The sequence below is a fragment of the Diabrotica undecimpunctata genome, chromosome 9, assembly GCF_040954645.1.
Source record: "Diabrotica undecimpunctata isolate CICGRU chromosome 9, icDiaUnde3, whole genome shotgun sequence".
Taxonomy (NCBI): domain Eukaryota; kingdom Metazoa; phylum Arthropoda; class Insecta; order Coleoptera; family Chrysomelidae; genus Diabrotica; species Diabrotica undecimpunctata.
This window is the reverse complement of record NC_092811.1, coordinates 30243316-30264378: the sequence shown is the minus strand read 5'-3', so window position 1 is coordinate 30264378 and position 21063 is coordinate 30243316. Positions and strand designations below refer to the sequence as shown.

The following is a 21063-nucleotide window of genomic DNA, read 5'->3' as shown; positions in this document are numbered from 1 at the left end:
AAATATTAAGCTTCCTATATTTTAGTTTTCTCAGAGCATAAACAATATTCGATTGATACCTAAAGTCACAATTTTCTATTATTATTCCAATAATGCTAAAAGTCATCCACTTTTTAGCTTTATTGATTCGAGAAGGGCGCATACGCGCTACAGTTGGCCAGCACAGTTCTCCGTGCACTTTTCTTTAGCTTTCCCGACCACAATTGACGAGATCAAACGTATTATCCTTAATGCCGCCGACCAAACAAATGGTCATAAAAAATCGCCCGCTACAGATGTCTATTGTTCGGAGTGGTCTATTTCGCAGCTTCTCAATGGAGCCACTTAGAAGGACGCAGATTTTTTGCTGTAGTTAATTAAAAATGATATTTTCATTGTTAGTTTTTTGTGTTTTGAGTGCTAGTGGTAACGTACTAGGTGAGTAAAATGTTACAATATTGTTTTAGAAGAATTTAGCGGATGTTTGTAAGATGCTTGATAGTGCGATCTGGGGCATTGATATTCATGAGAACAATATTTTTTAAAAACAAAAATCTTGACAAAACAAAAAAACATGAAATCTATCTATTTTTGCACATTAATTAATCAAGGTGTAATTTCGATGACAACTAGCTTTTTTCGAGTGATTTGCATGTTTCAAATAATTAACATTTCTTTTTTGCGGACTGTAGTTTGTTTTTCATGCAATTATTTTTTTGGACTCTAAAAAAGTTAGTCTAGGATACTTTCAGCATATTTATATACTAGGTGGTCAAAAAACTTTTATCTTTAATAACTTTTTTATTTATGGACCAATTTTGATAATATTTTGTACAAGTAAATGGAGAATCATCTCAGATTAGTTCACATTAATGAGATTTTCGAATAACACTGCATTTAATTATAATATACAAGAAAAAACAAAATTATGTCAGAATATAACAACTTATCATCACTATTTTCCCAAGTGTATCTATGAAAAATAATCGATTTCACGTAAAAATCTTATACAGGTTCTTGAATTTTCTAAAAGATATATGAGGAATAGTTGATTACAAATCGTTGAACACGTACAGCTGATTTTGCTTTGTTTATTTTAAACTAATAAAAAGTGAAAAAAAAACATTTTTTTTTCTATAAAACTATTCTTATACATTTTACGGAAAAATGGTTCAAATAAAAGTTGTAGATCTTAAAAAGTTCTTTAGTTTACGAGTTTCTAAATTAAAATACATAAATACACCAGGGCGGATCTGTGAAAAAACAACTAAATTTGGATAGTATAGGTGGAATACGGATTTTTCGTATAAAAAACATCGATTTTGACTAATTTCCTTGCTTATAACTTATTTATATTATATTATATTTATATAATAATATATTTTGCTGCAAAATAGCAATAACTACAAAAAAGAGAGGGAAACAAGCCTTTTCTAATTCAATATTTTTCAACAACTTAGAATGCACTCAGTACCTTCATAATAAAAGGACTAAAAACTTGCCCACAAAACTACAGAGGAATAACCCTCTTAAATACAACGATGAAACTTTTCACGAGTAATCTTAAGGACAAATTGGAAAGGCAAATCACTAATGCTGAAGAACAACAAGGTTTTACAAGAGGGCGGTCTATAACAGATGCAGTATTCATAATAAAACAAATAAAAAAAAGATATAGAGTTCGACATGCCAGCCGAATATATTTGCTTCATTGATCTGACGAATGCGTTTGACAGGGTTCGCCTGGGAGACATTCTAAATATTTTAATAGAAAATAAAACACCGACCAACATAACAAAGATAGTCCATAACCTAAATAACAACAATGTAACCAAAGTTAGAGCAGGAGACCAATTCACTGAAAATATTCTAACACCGGGAGGAATTAGACAAGGCGACAGTTTAAGCCCCTTCTTGTTTAATCTGCTCGTGGGCAAATTCATAAACAAAGTAACATCTCTCAATCTCGGATACAGAATGGGCAACAAAAAATTGGTATGGTGTGTTACGCAGATGATGCAGCAATTATTGCCGAATCAGAAGATGATCTTCTCTTTCAGTTCTTTCAAATAAGCCGCCAACTAAATATCAGCATTTCTACCAACAAAAATAAATGTATGACAATAGCAAAAGATCCGCTCAGATGTAAGTTAGTGGTTGAGAACAACCCCATAGAACAGGTGATGCAATTTAGATATCTGGGCATAGATATATCAAGCACACACGACCCAGTAAAGGACCTAAGGAGTCAGATCAACAAAGCATCCGCATTGTCGGGATGTCTGCGAGAGATAGTCTGGTCAAATCCGTATATGCACACAGATAGTAAAATTAGAATCTACAAGACTTGCATACGACCTATAATGACATATGGCCTAGAAGTGCGTGAAGATATCAACAAAACGAAACAGATGCTCAGGGATGCCAAAATGAGAACCCTAAGAACAATAGTGGGCAAAACAAGAAGAGACAGGGTGAGAAATACAAACGTCAGAGAGCAGTGCAAAATTCAAGATATTGTAAGATGGGGAAGGCAGCGTAAGAGGATGTGGTACAATCATGTAAGACGAATGGATGAGAATAGACTCCCAAAAATTGCCCTAGAAAACAACCCGCCCGGTTCAAGACCTCCCGGAAGACCACCTAAAAAATGGAGGAATAGTTGGCAATCTACCTTCCAGGAAATTAACCAGAGGCAGCTTCAGAAGTAAACAGATCGAAAGATCTCCAAGAATTCATAATTCGTCTGTAAAATCTTCATAATATAGTAAAGCAGCACACTAAATTTCATTAAAATAAATTTAATAGATTTTGAATTTTTAAAAATTTTGCACAACAAAAACTAGACCATATAGAACTTTGCCAATTTGTTTACTTATAAAAACACATTTAATCTTCAACGGGCGTCGTGGTTTATTCTGCCGTTAAGTGCGTTCTGGGGTCTACCGGCTCCCATTTTTTTTTTTAGTTTTTTGTGACATGAATAAAAACATTATTCTTTCGTTATAATTTGTGATCATTTAAGCTGGAATAAAATCATTTTTTATTTATTTTGCATGAATAATGACAAATGCTAGAAAAATGTAACATAACTTATTTTTTCAAGGTCTTCTAACAGTAGAACATAATTTCTTACAAAAGAAATATAAAAAATAAAATAACTATTTCTTGATTTTTTCGTTTCATATAAAGAACAAGGAACTAAAATATACAAACTCTAATTAAAATATATTATTATAAACAAAACTGCGAATTATTTACAAGTAACATTTTTCTAAATGCATTTCTTGCAAACATATGCCCTGCAGTCGCCGCACATGGGTCGGGAACATTTGTTGCACGACATTTTTGATTTTTTGTCATTCTTTCGATCACAAATACCACATCTCTTTCGTTTGTGGTTCTGATTATTTTGATTATTCTCCCCTCTCTGCTTCAGGTAAAGCTTTTTTTAGTATTCTACTAAATCCATGCGAATGTCCCTAGGTAATCGAAAATTATAAAGTCTTATATTGAGATAGGGTTCTGCAAGTAGATAGAAGTGAGATAGGGTATTGCAAGAATTTTGTAAAAGGCTTTGCTCTATGGCTTGATTGTTTTTATAACATCCATGTAAAATGTGTGCATTGACCCTTGCAATATTTAATATTGTAAAAAATAGCCATTGACCATTGCCTAGTTCGCCGGTTAGTAAAATATGTGGTACATTTTTGATCTAGTGCATCCACACCGCCTTTTTTTGATTATAGAAGCAAATGATTTCGGGTTTAAATTATATTATTATATTGAGGCTCGGATTAAAGAAGAAATCTGAATTGTGTTTCGAAACTATTTTACGGGTTTATATTATTATAGTGTAGCCATTTGTAAAACCATAAATGGAAGATCCCTCAGTTTTCTGTGGCAAAAAGATTCTTTGTCTAATGCCATCTCTCTCTCCACACATACCCAAGATCCTTCAACTCTGCTCCGACTTGGAAGAAACTGTATAGGTATTTCCTTTTTGTTTCGCTTGAGCGTACCAACATAGGTCAGTCCTCGTTTTTCTAATGCATTCATGACTTCTATGAACGAAAACCAATTGTCTGCTGTGATATTTCGGTGTAAAATTTCACAGCAGATTGCTGTGATTAGCAATTAGATGACACAGTCTCAACACTGCTTGTTAGTTTTTGTTGGTTTCATGAAACGTCGTTCCTCATTTGTTAGAGAAAAACCATCACTATCCTTACCACAGTAAATATAGCCATTAACAGCCAGAAATAGTGGGTAGTTGCGTCTGTTAGGGCCATAATTTTCAGTCCATATTTCCGAGATTTATTAGATGTGTATATGCGGAACCTACATCGACCGCGAAATCCTATCAGCATTTTGTCGATACAACACAATTCTCCCATACAATAACAGTCTTGGCAATTTTTTACTAAACGCTCAAATAACCAAGACACTGCTGCAGTTCGATCATTAGTTTTACGTTCTTCTCGATCATTTGCATTATGAAACCTAAAACAAAAGCTAAAAAAACGCTCTAAATTCTAGAATCTAAATTCTTCCTTTGTTAGTTCTCTCAGTTCTGTTCTATCAGAATTTCTAAATTTATCTTGAAATAACGATATCTTTAATTGTCCTTAGAATTATTTCGTTTTCCATATCCTCTGTGAAAAGAAGGCTCCATATTTTTAAGAGATCAGAGACATCACCACATTTTGCAGGTCCTTTCAACCCCGTATAACTTTTACCAGATTGTGTTTTTTTTCTAATATTCAAATCTAGATTGACCGGAACAGCAGACCACTTGTATCGGTTATTACCAAAATAAAACTTTTCATTTGTTGTTTCTGGTCCCTCTACTTCTTCACCTAGAGCCTGACTTTCTTGTGTTCTAATGTTCCTAATCTTCCATCTCAGTATCAGAGATATGGTCACTCTCTGGAGAAAAATCTTTGTCGTTGTAGTCCTCATAATCACTAAACTCGATGTCTAATTCATCATACCACCGCCTTAGACATTCATCAAAATTAGGCTTACCACAATCATCAATCAAAATATATTGAGGTACTTTGGACACATTACCAGACGAATGGAAGGCATGGAGAGGTTGGTGGTTGAAGGCAAGGTAGATGGTAAAAGAACTCGAGAAAGATCGCCACTCCGATGGTCAGACCAAATTAAGTGCGCTACCGGTTACTCTCTGTCTGAGGCAGCACACGGCACTCAGGAGAGAGAAGAATGGATAGCAACCATTCGTCAAATATCATAACGTCACCATATCCTTACGAAGGATAATGGATAGAGGAGGAGGAGGCTCTCCGAAATACACTCTTTTGAAAGATCCTGCCAGTTTTAGAAATAAAACAAAACTATATTAGCTTCGTAGTACCACACAGACCCCGAATGAACTTTACAGCTGTCCATTCAGAGCAATACTGAATCACAGTTGACGTGTTGACGAGTGCACCAACTTAAAGGTAGGTGGCGCGGCCTGCTATAAATGCCAAATTTGCAAGTTTTAAGTGGATTTAAAAAGTACTGGGGTCCACCTGACCCCACAACGCCAGTTGGGGGTTAACCTATCTAACGTACTTTTAGGAATTGAAATCGAATTATAAGGACGGCCTCAGAAATTTTTAAAATTATAAACAATTTTTTGGCTTATAAACAAATAAAATATCTCGGTAACTATTACCTTAAATTCAGGAAACGGCATTAGAAAAGACTTAGCAAGACATTTTTTATGAAAGAAAAAAATTGAATTACGAGTAGTGGTTCCTAAGACACAATCGGTCAAAGTTGTAATATAAGTTTTTATTATAAACCTGATGGAACTGTAGAACAAATATTTGAATAGTGTAAAGGAGTGTGATCCCTGGAGGGGGATCACACCCTCTGGTCAATCAGGGAATTTCTTCTTTGTTTATTTGCTAAACAACTATTTGTTTGTACAAAATATTTTACTTAGAATTAATTTGTTATTCTATTATATTGTAACATTGTTTTATGTTGTATAATGGAAAGTAAATAAACATTATTAATATTATATATATATATATATATATATATATATATATATATATATATATATATATATATATATATATATATATATATATATATATATATATATATATATAAACTAGTTTCTGTTTTAGATATAAAAAATGAGACGGATTATCGCAAACAAAACGAAGATGATTATTACCTAAACTACGACTACGAAATCGATAACAATTCAATGAATCTAGAAGTTAACTCTAAATCCCTGGTGCTTCCCTATCCCCAGAATCTACAATCCAAATACACTGTGGATGTGCTACCTAACGTAGAACTTCCAGACGACTCCCTGGCAGATCCCGATCTGAGAGACCATGATTTTATTGATAACATTATGTACGTCTATTACGGCTCCCACACCAGAAACACTGGAACCTATGGACCAGAAATTATCATAATCGGATCAGTGTTGAGCTGCGCTGCTCAGCTGCTGACAATCTTCTGCGTCTTGCTCAAAAAAAATCAGCGAGGGGAGAGAATGATGACTTACATTTTTTTCCAAATTTTGGGAACTTTCTGCATATCAAATTTGATATTTATGTTGGGAGTCTATGTAAGTATTTTTATTGATTTTAATGTCTTTACAATAGTCGCCAAATATAAAGAACCAAGGGTGCGCCTTTATGATACTTCTAGCACGTCCATCGGTAAATACAATTGGTATATAGGTTACTTAGAACATTGTGAAACAGTGGCGTGCATATTTTGAGACATGAAATAAATAGGTAATGCTATAGAATAAAACAAAAAAACATTATTTTCAAGTAATATATTTTCAACCAAAATTACTATAATAATTTTATTTTTTATCTTAACTTAAACACTTCTTCTTCTTCAAGTGCCCTGTCCGTTGTGAATGTTGGCTATCAACATGGCAATTCTGATCTTGTTTGCGGCGCTTCTGAATAGTTCGACCGATGTGAGCCCGAACCACTTCCGCAGATTTTGGAGCCACGAGTGTCTTCTCCTGCCTGGCCCTCGCTTACTGTCTACTTTCCTCTGGACAATCAATTGCAGTAGACGGTATTTATCGTGTCTTAATATGTGGCCTAGATATTCAAGCTTTCTTTGTTTGATTGCGCTCACGATTTCTTTCTCCTTTCCAATTCTTTGGAGAACCTCTATGTTGATGACATGTTCGGTCCAGGATATACGAAGAATGCGTCGGTACACCCACATTTCGAATGCTTCTAGTTTTCTCGTGAGCGTCTTTGTCAGCGTCCAGGCCTCCATACCATATAGTAAGATCGGAAACATGTAGCATATAACTAGACGTAATTTTAGGGGAAGAGACAAATCCTTGCTTATGAGGAGCTTTTTCATATTGTTAAATGCTGCTCTAGCTCGTTCTATTCTCGCCTTAATTTCTGTGGCCTGTTCCCATTTTGTATTTACGTTGGTGCCAAGGTACACATAAGATTCTACATGGTCAATTAGTATGTTACTTATCCGTAGTTGTCGAGCAGGTTGTTGCTTTTTTTTTATCAGCATCCACTTTGTCTTCTTGAAGTTGAGGCTCAGGCCGTATTCCTCACTAACTGAATAAACTCTTTCCATTACCTGTTGTAATTCGTCTTAAACACTATTTATCTTAATCATTCATTTGGGAAAAAAGAATATTTGTATTGTAACTTAACAGAAAAGTGACCCGGCTGTTGTGTGATATTTGTATAAAAAATACCGAAATTATATTTTCAACGACTATTTAGATAAACTACAGAGCTATATATATATATATATATATATATATATATATATATATATATATATATATATATATATATATATAATAAATATATATATATATATATATATATATATATATATATATATATATATATATATATATTAGTTAAATATATTACAACAAAATTTAAAAACCAATAATCACCTTTAAAAGTATAACAACCTAAATTATTTACAAGTATTAGCAGTATACTACACTAATAATATTCTTATGTTTTGGTCAGAAGAAGACTCACTGTCACTGTCTCTCGAATAGTCCCCAAGATTAATGACGATAGGATTAATTTCCGAATATAGATCAGTTGTATTTCTCTTTCAAAATATTCATCTTCTATCTTTATAACATGATTGCATTGTTTTTTCCATTCTTCAATACCGATTTCATTAAATTCTTCTTCTGCTAATTTTCTTAAGTCCTTGAGTTAAAACGTGACATTCCTTTGACTGACATTATTCTTAACCGTTGCCATAAATTAATTCGATTGGGTTCAAGTCTGGATGATACGGGGGTAACCGTAAAGCGGTGTGGCCGTATTCTCGGCTCAAGTAGGTCCAGACCAAATTCCTACAGAAACCTTAAAATGCATAAATGATGAAACCTTAGACATTATAGTAGACTTATTTAACTCAGTATATAAAACAAGACACATACCGAAACAATGGTTACTCTCCACCTTTTGTGCTATCCCTAAAAATACAAACGCTAAATATTGCAGTGCATACAGAACAATATCACTAATAAGTCACATTCTCAAATTATTCCTGAAAATAATACATGATCGTATAAATAAAAAACTGGAAGAAGGAATAGATGATAGTCAGTTTGGGTTCAGAAACGGACTAGGAACCAGAGAAGCGTTATTTGCATTTAATGTGTTAGCTCAAAGATGCATGGATATGAATGTTAATGTGCATGTTTGTGCACATTAACAAATTCTAAAGACAAAAAACATAGACCATAGGGACTTACGAATAATAACAAACCTCTATTGGAATCAAAGAGCACAAATCGTAATAGATAACGAACCCAGTCCAGAAATTGAAATCAGGAGAGGACTTAGGCAGGGATGTATTATGTCCCCATTACTATTTAATGTATATAGTGAAGCCATTTTTGAAGAAGCATTACTATCTCAAAGTAAAGAAATAACAATTAACGGAAGATCTATTAACAACATAAGATATACAGATGATTATGGCAAGCTCTGCTGAACAACTCCAATTACTGCTAAAGAAAACAAACAATTTCTGTGAAAAATATGGACTAAAAATGGATATAAAAAAGACCAAATACATGATAATAACAAAGAAAACAAATATACCAACAAATATACATTTGGGAAATATACCGATAGAAAGGGTTGATAAATACAAATACCTAGGAACCTGGATTTCAGACAATAATGATCAAACAACCGAAATAAGAGCAAGGATAGAAATAGCAAGAAACGCGTTTGTAAAAATGAAAACAATTTTCTGCAACAAAGGCCTTAGATTAGAACTGAGAGTAACAGCACTGAGGTGCTACGTGTTTTTGATACTGCAATATGGACTTGAAAGCTGGACATTAAAGCAAAAACACATAAATAAGTTACAGTCCTTTGAAATGTGGTGTTACAGGAGGATGCTTAGAATAGCATGGACACAGAAGAAAACTAACAAGGAAGTATTGCGAAATAATAAACACAATAAAAATAAGAAAGTTACAATATCTGGGACAAGTAATGAGGGGACAGCGATATGAACTGCTAAGGCTGATAATACAGGGAAAGATAAGAGAAGGAAGGAGTATAGGAAGAAGGAGAGTGTCATGGTTGAAGAATTTAAGGGACTGGTTTAAATGCAGTTCTATAGAACTCTTCAGAGCAGCAGTAGATAGAGTAAAGGTAGTGATGATGATATCCAACCTCCGATCGGGAGACGGCACTTAAAGAAGAAGTATTATGTTAATACTTGTAAATAATTTAGGTTGTTATATACTTAAAGATGATTATTACTTTCTTCATATTTGGCAACTACTGTATCAAACTCAACTGGTTTCTGTGTTGGACCTCCTCAAATTTTAGTACACTGAGCTTTCGACTGCCTCTGTAAAAAGTTCGGTGTAGAAGAAGAAAATAAAAAGAATATAATGAATTTCTTCAGCCTTTCAGCTGAAGAAAAGTTGTGAAAGATTCAGCAAACAATTCAGAATAAAAATTGAGGTTACAGACCTTCATTTTTCCATCTCTTGTTCTGAATATCTTATCATACTTATGTATGTATTACTTATTTTCTCAAGAAAAAGATCACAACTTTTTCAGCTTTCAAAATGTGAGTAACTACAACCAATTTAAGCTATTTTTGTGCAGATTCAGACTAAAATAGTATTGAATAGTTCCATAAGCGAAAAATAAATAAGTATTTTTCTGTTTCAGGCGACTAAAAGTGCAACAAAATGTCTTATTATCTCCCTCATATTATATTTTCTGCACCTCATGGTATCAGTCTGGCTGTGTCTCTACTGCTTCTATATCTACAAAAGATTTTCAACAGGAGGTCTAATAAAAGAACGACATTTAAAGGTAAAATACTTCAACATGGCTGCCTACGATATCCCAACCTTCTTAACTTTGGTAAGTTTTTCAGCAACTGGATTATAATTAGATATAAGCGAGTAGTATGATTTTATTGATGCCTACGGAAAGGTATAAGGCCCTAGACAATATACACTGAATAGCAACTATAGAGAGTTCCACGTTAAGAAAATAACATTGAGGAGGTAGGGCCATGTATTTCTTATGGACGATAGAAGCGCGGCGATGTCACGACGAACACAAGCACGATTCAGGGCTGTATTATTTATATTTTCGTTTCCATAGACATGAATTAAAATTAATGTTTTTTAACGTAATTGACCAAAAGTGTCCATTCGAAACAAGAGATGAAAAGTAGGAAAAAATGATTTAAATTAAATAAATAGTATTTACAAAAGATAATTTACACGGCAAATGTCTAAATCCGCCACTGCCGTCTTTAAAATAATTTCTTCATTAGATACTATACTCAAATAGAAAATGTAGGCATTTATGGAAATATAATTTTATCGTCTTCTATACATTCGGTATTATTAATAAATATCTTTGTTTTAGGCGACATATTTCATCGCTCCCCACAGCTACGAATCCAGGAGATTTTGCTTCATCTCAGTGCAAAAAGGAATGATTCTCAACTATATGTTCCCAATATCTCTACTCATATTCCTAACAACAATCCACTCTTTGAGCGGTATTAGAAAAATCAATATGGAATTGTGTAAACTGGAATTGAATAGCTCTGCCGAATCTCTCAACGCACTGAAGAATGAACTGGAGATGTTAAAGGATAGAAAAGATGAATGTATGGATGAAGAAATAATGAGCTTGAGGGAATCGAAGTCTTGCTTGAAATTGTTGTGTATTATACAAACCGGATATGATATTGTATGGTTTGTGGTGGTTTTGGCTTTGGAAAATGTCAACGAAAGTAGCGGAATGGCGATTATTTATGCCATTACGTCTTGTTTACTGGTAAGTAGTCGTTTAAAATAATGATTTAAACTAAAGAAATACGAAGAACAGATAGTCCAGGTAGAACTTGCAGAAACCGCATAAATAAAAATATTATTCAAAAAGATCTAAATATACAGAGTGTAACAAAAAGGTAGGTCATAAATTAAATCACGTATTCTGTGACCAAAAATAGTTCGATTAAACCTAACTTACCTTAGTACAAATGTGTAGGTCTTATTAGGTTCTTTTATTATTTGAAGAGGAGTTAACGTTAGAATAAAAGTCCGTGATCTATGCGAGAAGTCTTTATTACATAAAATAAACTGTAATGATGTTATTTACATGTACACAAAATTACGGATAATTGTCTGCGAATTAAAATATCGAACACACCCGTCGTTAATTGTTTTCGTCTTTCGTCTTTTTCGGCGTGCACGATAATTTACGTCTATTCAGTTGGAGCGACAAATATCGAATGCCGTTTTCCTAAGAAATGTGTGATCTCGTCTACATATCTCCTGTCCCCTTCGCCCCGTAAATTATCGTGCACGCCGAAAAAGACGAAAGACGAAAACAATTAACGACGGGTGTGTTCGATATTTTAATTCGCAGACAATTATTCGTAATTTTGTGTACATGTAAATAACATTATTACAGTTTATTTTATGTAATAAAGACTTCTCGCATAGATCGCGGACTTTTATTCTAACGTTAGTTCGTCTTCAAATAATAAAAGAACCTAATAAGACCTACATTTTGGGGGCTCAACCGGGATTATTTCGAAAGAGACAGTAACGTTTATTTGTGCCGCTAATTATGGAAGCAAGATTATAAAAGACAGTGCAGTTTGTGGCCAAACAAATATCGAATCCCGTTTTCCTAAGGAATGTGTGATCTCGTCTATCTCCTGTCCCCTTCGCCCCTGAATCCCGTCTTTTTTATAGCGACTTAAGCATATTGTTTAAGTGGTATCTTGCAGTGGCGTAACTAATGAATAAAACTATGCTAAATACTTATACTAAGAATTATTCCTACAAATGTGTACATAAAAAAAAGTTATAGCCCTTTGAAGTTACAAAATGAAAATCGATTTTTTCCAATATGTCGAAAACTGTTAAAGATTTTATATTAACAATGGACATATGGCTTTCTTATGGTAGGATTATCTTAAAAAAATAGCAGTGAAATATGTACACCCCAAATAGAAGCATCAACAATACATATTGTTAGTAATAAATATTCCAATTACAGTAAAACCTCAACCGAAACCTTTTTAACCGAAACATCGTTTAACCGAAACGGATGATAGTTTTAATAATTTTATCAATAAAAAGTTAATGTTTGTCGAAAAACGTAAACAATTCCGTTAATTTCACTCACCAATTGATGTCTATGTGTGTTGGGAAATCACAAAAACCAAGAGCTCTAAAAGATATTTCCGAAAAGGCATTTTAAGGTATAAAAGCCAAAAAAGTTCATGGATGTCGACCACTTTATTTTTAGAATGGTTTGAAAATGAATTCATCTCAAGTGTAAAACCCTTTTTAAAATCAAAAAACCTTCTCATCAAAGCATTGTTGCTTGTTGACAATGCGCCCTCACCCTCAAAATCTACAAAATGGTGACAATTGTCAGATTTTTGCCACCGAATGTCACAAGCTTAATCCAGCCGTTAGACCAGGGAGTCATAGAGACATTCAAGAGACATGATAGAGAAGCATTCTTAAGACATCTGTTATTACAGGAGACGAATGAATCCAAAAGAGTTCCCGAAATTCTCAAATCTTGACCAATAAAACATTTTTATTGGTGAGCTGAGTCGTGGGCCAAGATCAAATCTTCAACTTTGGAAAAATGCTGGAACAAACTTTTTGATAAGATTTTGATTGACGATCCCGAAGAAGAAAATGGTAAGAAAACGACAGAAGAAATTAAACCTTTCATTAAAAATTTGCCGGGACATGACGAAATTAACTAAGAAGAGATACGTGACTGGTTAGCAGCTGATGACTCAGAACGCGAATTTATTGACCAGGACATCATTGATATAGTTCTTTATCAAGACAACCTGAGCATATCAGATGACGAAGATGACGACCCAAGAGGCAACACGCAGCACAAGACCGTCGACGAGATTTTTAATGCTTTAGAGGAAAGAATTTTATATAGTAGGCCTAATTAGTTAGGGACACGACTAGATTCTTAATTTTTGTTGTCATTACATACAGTTTTGTCCTTTTCAGATTGCTTTACGTTTCGTCGAACAATCGAATGAGGCAAACTCATGACGTTCTACAAATTAACGATGGAAGGAGAGAGAAACATCGTTGTCAAACGAAAACGCAAAAAAATAGCAGATTTCTTTAAAAAAACATGTTAAACTTGTTCGTTTTCGTGTGACACGCACATCTGGTCCTAAGAAAACCCCCACGCAAAAAACGTCTCCCATCACCAAAGAAATTTTAAAGTCAATGTTTGGGCAGGAATTGTAGATTATAACCTAATAGGACCAATATTTCTTACAAACAATTTAAACGGTAAAAATTATTTACACTTTCTACAAAACGTGTTACCAGAGTACTTAGACGAGGTCAATCTCGGAGTCAGGAAAAATATGTGGTTTTTACACGATGGCGCTCCAGCATTTTATCATGATGAAATAAGAGAATATCTTTTCGATCAGTATCCTGGACGTTGGATTGGAGGGGACCCTGATGCGCCTATTTCTTGGCCACCCAGAGGTGCAGATCTTAACCCAATTGACTTTTGCTTTTAGGGTTTCTTGAAAGGGTACGTATATTCCGTACCAATTATGAACGAACAACAACTAAGGAATAGATTCATGGAAGCTGCAAATAGATTTTGTCAGAATCCCATGATTTTCCAAAATATTCGATTTTCCTTTTTAAAACGGTGTCGTAAGTAAAATGTGTATTCAAGAAAATAAAGGTTATTTTAAACATTTGTAAAATCCACCACATATTTGTAAATGATTTAGTAAGATTATAGAGACCTGGTAATAATATGAATATTTATTTATATTTTACATTTTGTTAGGTACTCAGAACTTTCAACACGATAAAAACTGGCTTATCGAAAAAGTACTAGGAGGCAAAAAAGTTTTAGAAACATTGTGTTTAACTAATGGTACCACAATAACAATTTAATTGGAATGTATACAAACATTTGGGGGGTTTAAGGGAACAAAACCCCCATAAAATTTTCATGGGGTATACAAATTTCTCCCCAAGCCATGGGCCTTCTCCCAAGCCATGGGCCTTCTAGGCCTGGAGAGCTAAATTATATATATATACAAATTTCTCTGTTATTTTTTTTTTAAGATATTTCGGCCATAAGAAAGCCACATGTCCATTTTGAATATAAAATCTTTAACAGTTTTCGATATATTGGAAAAAATCGATTTTTATTTGGTAACCTCAAAAGGCTGTAACTTTTTTTATGTACACATTTGTACTAAAGGTTCAATCGCACTATTTTTGGCCCTAGAATACGTGATTTAATTTATGACCTACCTTTTTGTTACACCCTGTATAATGTTGGCTCTTACTATATATTGGGGGTGTTCTGAAGCTATTTTCTTGTGTAATTTTAATATAATTTAGTATTTTTATTGATAATTTACCATAATTTTAGTTTAAAATACGTTTATTTGACATTTCGATTTCCACTTATTTTGAGAATAATTTCCGAAGTGGAAATCGAAACAAGATATAATATGTCGTCTTCATCTGGAAATCATTGCCCTATCCGTCCCTTAGGGAGACGCCCGATGGAATAGTGACCTAACTCACTATAGTTGAGTATCAAAAATGTGGACAGTAGTTTCTGAGAAATGATAATTGAGGTTCAACGACAACACTGTTGCCAGATTGTGATTATAGATAATGTATTAACTTCTATGTTAATAATTCACATACAGTCAAATAGTCATAAAATACCGGATTTGTTAAAGTATCTCATAAAACATGACAACGCTAACTAGTACAAAAGATTGGTAGATAATCTGACACACAGTGGCGTATCGTTTATGTTGTTATGTGAATTTTAAAAATGTATATGTACTTAAAAAAGGATTTTTATCAAATTTATGTTTTGTACGTATTTGAAACAAAATTACGTAAAGCTTATTTAGCTCTTAAACATTAGTCACGTATGTAGGAGTTAAAGAAGACGTAAGTATTTTAATTTGATGTATATGTTATCAAAATTACCTTACCTATTATATGAGGTAATATTGATAAAGTAGTTCGACGTCCACAAAAAGTCAAAATATTAAATATCGTCTGAAGAAAACTCGTCGGGTGATGAAGAACTATTGCAATCACTATTAGTCACATTGATAACTAAAGGTTCAACGGAACATCCACTCTAATAAAAAGAGGTTAATCTTTGTATGTGGGTATATTTTATTTTATAAAAACCCTTAAAAGGGCAACATTAAAAGCACGAACGTTTTCGGAACAACTGTTCCATCATCAGGTTAAAATACAGGTTACCATGCCTGAGCCACCAAAATATTTGGGTAAAAACCCTTTAAAATGTAATGTGTTACCAAAGATTGTACATGATGTTGATAATATTATATGATGTTTAATATTTTAATTAAATTTTACTTCAGGTAACATACACCCATGCTTAAGTGAGTTCCAGTGTCCGGAGAGTAAACCTCTTCAAACGGACTTCAGCTGGTAACTGATTAACCTCAGCTAAGATTAACCTCTTTTTGTTATACGTGGTATATAGCCAGCTGCAGGAATTATTTTCCATGTGGATTTTATCCACTCTAATGTCTAGATCCCACATTCAGCTTTCTTCTTTTATAGTATGTATGCTTCTTCTTCTTTGTATGTAGATATGACTGTCTGTTTTCAATGTGCCTCTAGTAAGTTATCGTTTACGTGGTCTTCCTATTGATCGTCTTGCTATTGGGGAACCGTCTCTTGCCGTCTTGCTACTCTATTTGTTACCATTCGGCTTATATGATCGTTTCATTCTACTCTTCTATTTCTTACCCAGTCCATGATGTTCCTCACCTTGCATCTACGTCGTATACCTGTACTTCTAGCTCTGTCCCATCATAGTGTTTTACTATCAATTTTTCATCTCTGCTGTTTCTAACATCCTTTTGTCCTCTCTGTCAGGTCGTGTTTCTGCTGCGTATGTCATTATTGTTTTGTAACTTTTGCCCTTCATTTCTTCCCCGATATTTTTATTTCTCGATATTGTTTCATTTAGGCAACTTGCGGCTCTGTTTGCTCTATTCACTTGTCTTCCACCTCTGTTTCGAGCTTTCCGTAACTAGATAATGTGATGCCTAGATATTTAAACTCCATCACTTGTTCTATTATCTGACCTTCCAGCTCAAATTTACATCTTTTCCAGGAAATATTTTTCATTTGTCCACCACATTGGAGTATCCTTTTTGTTCCTTTCGATCGTGTCAAGCGCTTCATAAGTTGCTTCATTGATTTTATTTATTATCTCTTGGTTCCGGACTGAGGAGTAGATCAGGTTTGTTAATTTTTAACTAAGCCCTAACTTAAATAAAAATGATGGTAAATCGTTTTGCACTGCATCAATATTGTATTTAGGTAGATTTGTTTCTCGTGGTTTTGATTATGCTGGTTGGTTGTCACTTGGGTGTAGTGGTTGCGATCGATACTGGACTTTGGTCCTCTTAAGACTCTTACGTCTTTTATTGGTATGTGTGTTTATTGTTTTCTTATAACAAAATCTATAATTGACTTGGTGTCTCTCGTTGGTTTGATCCAGGTAGACTTATGTATGCTTTTGTGTTTGTAGAATCCGTCTAAAAATGTTTGAAAATAACATTACTGAAATCATTCTATAATTGATGGATTCGACCGTTACTTGATGGAAATTCATTTTATGTAACAATAAAACACTGAAAACTTTGTTTTCAAAACTTCCACAAAATTTATTTTAAATTCTTATCACTACAGCTGTTTCGGCTGATTGCCTTTCTCAAGTGAAAAAGGCAATCATGCTTTCATTACTTGAGAAAGGCAATCAGCCGAAACAGCTGTAGTGATAAGAGTTTAAAATAAATTTTGTGGAAGTTTTGAAAACAAAGTTTTCAGTGTTTTATTGTTACATTCTATAATTTTCAATTTCTATGAAATCTTCACTCCTTTGTATGTATTATTATTTGATCCTCGATTATTCATAAAAAAATATAATAATTTGCGGTTAGAAACTGCAGAAAATCTATACATAACCTTGAAATTTTATTGTCTTTCAGAATTGGTACATTTTCATCAAGAGAAAAAGTTTAATGCCGACTCTTAGCGATCTGCCCGACGATATGGAAGAAGTTATTGTCCAAAAGGATCTAACGCATATCGTCACTGCCTCAGCCAATGTATCAAGAAGAGGATCTTCCGACAGCATCCCCCTACTGAATTCGGATACCGGCACCGAAATGAGGGAGCTGCGGTTGGATCATATAAGTACAATAACTACGTAAACAGATATTCTAAAAAAATATTCAAGGTTAGGAATTATTACAATAATAAAAGTTTAAATGTAGATATATTATGTAGGTATAGAACTATATTTATTTTCTACCAAAAATGATAAAAAGGGATTTAAGAGATATACGGATCACTTAGGGAGAGTTTTTTATGTACAATGAGATGAAAATTATATTGTTTTACAACTTTATTAAAGAACGGCTTCTTGTTCATAAACGAGATGAAACCTAGCACCCAATGGACTACCTAAGCTCTGACGTCAGACTTAGGTAGTCCATTCTCCAATTGTGCTCAAGTCTCTATATTACCTAAAGAGAAATAAAATGGTAGTTTTAACAGGTAACCGCTAAACATGCGTATTGTAACAGACTAGGACTTAACTGTCTTTAAAAATTTCATCCACCATATATCGGACAACCCTCCAATCCAATTGGCAGCAGTCTAGCTTTGAGATGAGGCTTTAGCCTCATATTCTTGGTAGATTGGTCATGGACAGTGCCTTTTGTTACCAGATAGAAAAGGTAACGCGATGCGTCGTGGAATTTAATAAGCCTAATAAAGTACGGACCTTCCCAGAACTGCAGCAGCTTGTGCTTTGTGCTTCTTTGAATTATAGAGCCAGACTTTAAACACTAAAAACACAATTTATAACATTTTATTTATTTCACGCTACAAATATATTTATTAGACTGACTTTCTACGATTTAATTTCTCTTCTATATGTTTGTCTCGTTATTCTGGAAAGTCTCTGTGGACCGTCGACTCGTTTGACAAGTTTCTAGGCCACGTCGTGACGTAAGAGCGCCGTTGCTATGTAATCTTGAACACCTGCTTTATCGAACAGTGTGGATGATCTTGACTATACTAAAATTCAATAAGCTATGCAGGGGACGTAAACATTCAACTTCGCAAAATGTTCTCAAAATACAAAATATTAATAAATTTATTAAGAATAGTATAGACATAGAATAGACATTCATACATAAAGAATTTGTTATTGGTTTATCTGTCATGGAAAAATATAGTTGCAAAAAATCTAAACGAATAATTTGTAATGATTCCTAATAGAGTATTGAAAATTTTCGAAATTTCAAAGATTGTTATATGTAAGGGTATATTACCTATACTATAGTACTCTAATATATAGGGTGAGTCATTTGTGTGAGGAATTAAAATTGCCGCTTCCGTCTAGTCAACAGAAAAAATTAATCAAGCTGTTGACGAATATCAATTTTATATGGAAATTAAGTACAATAAAAAAATACAAATTATTAGAATATAAAATTAAGCGATCTGTGTGCAGCAGAGGACGTAGTACTTGTTACTTATGGCTCACCTTGATAATACTAGTAGATATTTCACTAAATCATACGGTTGTTGAAAGTAGATGTTATTTGTGTTGATTTATAAAAATGTTATCTATATTATTACTCAAATTATGTATTATTCGGAAATATGTTAATTATTTAGGCTGAAAATAGAAAATCGTAAATATTAAGCTTTGTCTGCTATATAATTTGTTCAATTATTGTATACTAAACGAGTTCTGGAAATGAATGGTAGTAATATCCTCCTAATATAATAAATACGTTTATCTGCGACACAGTCTATCACAACGACTATGACGTCATCACTTTCGATCTGCCAACAGTTAACACTATTCAATTAAATACTGGAACATGTAAAGAAAATTAAATATTTAGCAATGTGTTTAGATTCAAAGCTTATTTGGAATGAGATGCTTACAATGTTATTGGGATACAAAATTTCTGCTACAAATGTCTGCAACCATTGCACTGATCTCGGTAAGCATCGGATCTGCATTACTGACCGACGCGTACGTTTCAGAACCAGTTAGTCAGGATCGAAACTGATATCGTCATAGACGCTGTGATCTTGTCACCACAGGATCGTTCTTCTTCTTTTTGGTGTATGGAATCGTGTATATCCATTCGTATCGATCAGATCGTGACGTGCGATGTATAATGTGATAGCTTGTGACAGCAGAGGTTGCGATGGTGGTGTGGAAAAATTATTAAGGCCGTGGGAAAAACGGCATCTTTTGATGTTCCGCCAATTTAGACAGGTGGCTAGGTGTGATGAGTGAAACAGATGAGCAGTTCTGGAACCCTGTGTCATGTTGCTTGCAACATGTAGAAACGGATATTTCATTGCGACTTTCATTACTACATCTCATTATTTTGGTACTCTGTGCCAGTGTCGCTTTTGCTTCGGATATTTTCGAGATATTATTGTTCACTCCAAAAACATTCATTGTTATTTGTGTTTCTAATATTGGCGATAGTTAAGGTAGATATACAGATTCAAGATTCCCTCTGTAAAACTATATTGTAATTGGTTACTCGCTTTTTATTAAAAAATTATATCCAATTACAATGCAACATTTTTAATTTTAGACTTTATAATTTTTAGTGTGACATTTTCGTCTTAGTGTTACTAAATATTTTGCAATTTAATTTATTTTAAAGTAGTTTATTCAGTAGGTAAGGTATACTGAGTGATAATGTTGCCTTGTGAACAATATGAACGTATTAGTTTTTGAGGAAGAGGAGAGGCTAAGAGTATTAAGAAACTTTAACATTAATAGGCGTTTACTTAGAGATGAAAGTGATCCTTTCAATGAACTAACAGATTTTCAGTTTAAAGAATTGTATCGTTTAACCAAAGATATACGATTGGCAATAGTTTGCCACATGGCATGACCTCTCGATTTGCCAGCGGCTCCGTTAAATTTATTGGTAATTATTTCGGGGTTTTTTTCCGCCATACTAATTAATAACTCCCAGTGGTTTGCTCTGACTTTCTTTTTTTTTTAAATTAAAACTTTTTTTCAGAAATTTTAATATAAATAGGTTGTTATAAGATGATAAGATATAAACAAACCACTCTAACTCTAACCTAAATTTTTAAAGTTTTTACTTGTATCTCTTTCTAACCAATGCCTCCAATTATCTAAGCGACGTGTGTGTCTCTCTCTAAACAACACGTCTGAAGTTGTTGACTAGAAGCGAGGCCACAAGCTACAAAAAGTTGATACAAAACGACAATTGACACTTGAAATGGAAGACAGAGTACGACAACGTATTGTTTTTTTGGCGACTATATTGATATCAACATGACACAGGGTTTACCACAGGTGTGACAGAATTCGTCTTCTTTTTCGTCAGTCCATTCGTCCTTTTTTGTGACATCTTGTTGGTCGTCTGTTGAAATCGGAATCT

General features: G+C 33.7%; 1 protein-coding gene across 1 annotated transcript; it reads left to right on the top strand.

The window, feature by feature from the left end:
• Positions 1 to 296: 296 nt before the first annotated feature.
• Positions 297 to 19817, top strand: LOC140449749 (uncharacterized). The gene is made up of 5 exons (XM_072543069.1): positions 297 to 417; positions 6129 to 6583; positions 10194 to 10391; positions 10908 to 11324; positions 17590 to 19817. The coding sequence occupies exons 1-5, from the start codon at positions 363 to 365 to the stop codon at positions 17812 to 17814; spliced, it is 1350 nt and encodes a 449-aa protein (XP_072399170.1). The 5' UTR covers positions 297 to 362; the 3' UTR covers positions 17815 to 19817.
• The last annotated feature ends 1246 nt before the right edge of the window (positions 19818 to 21063 follow it).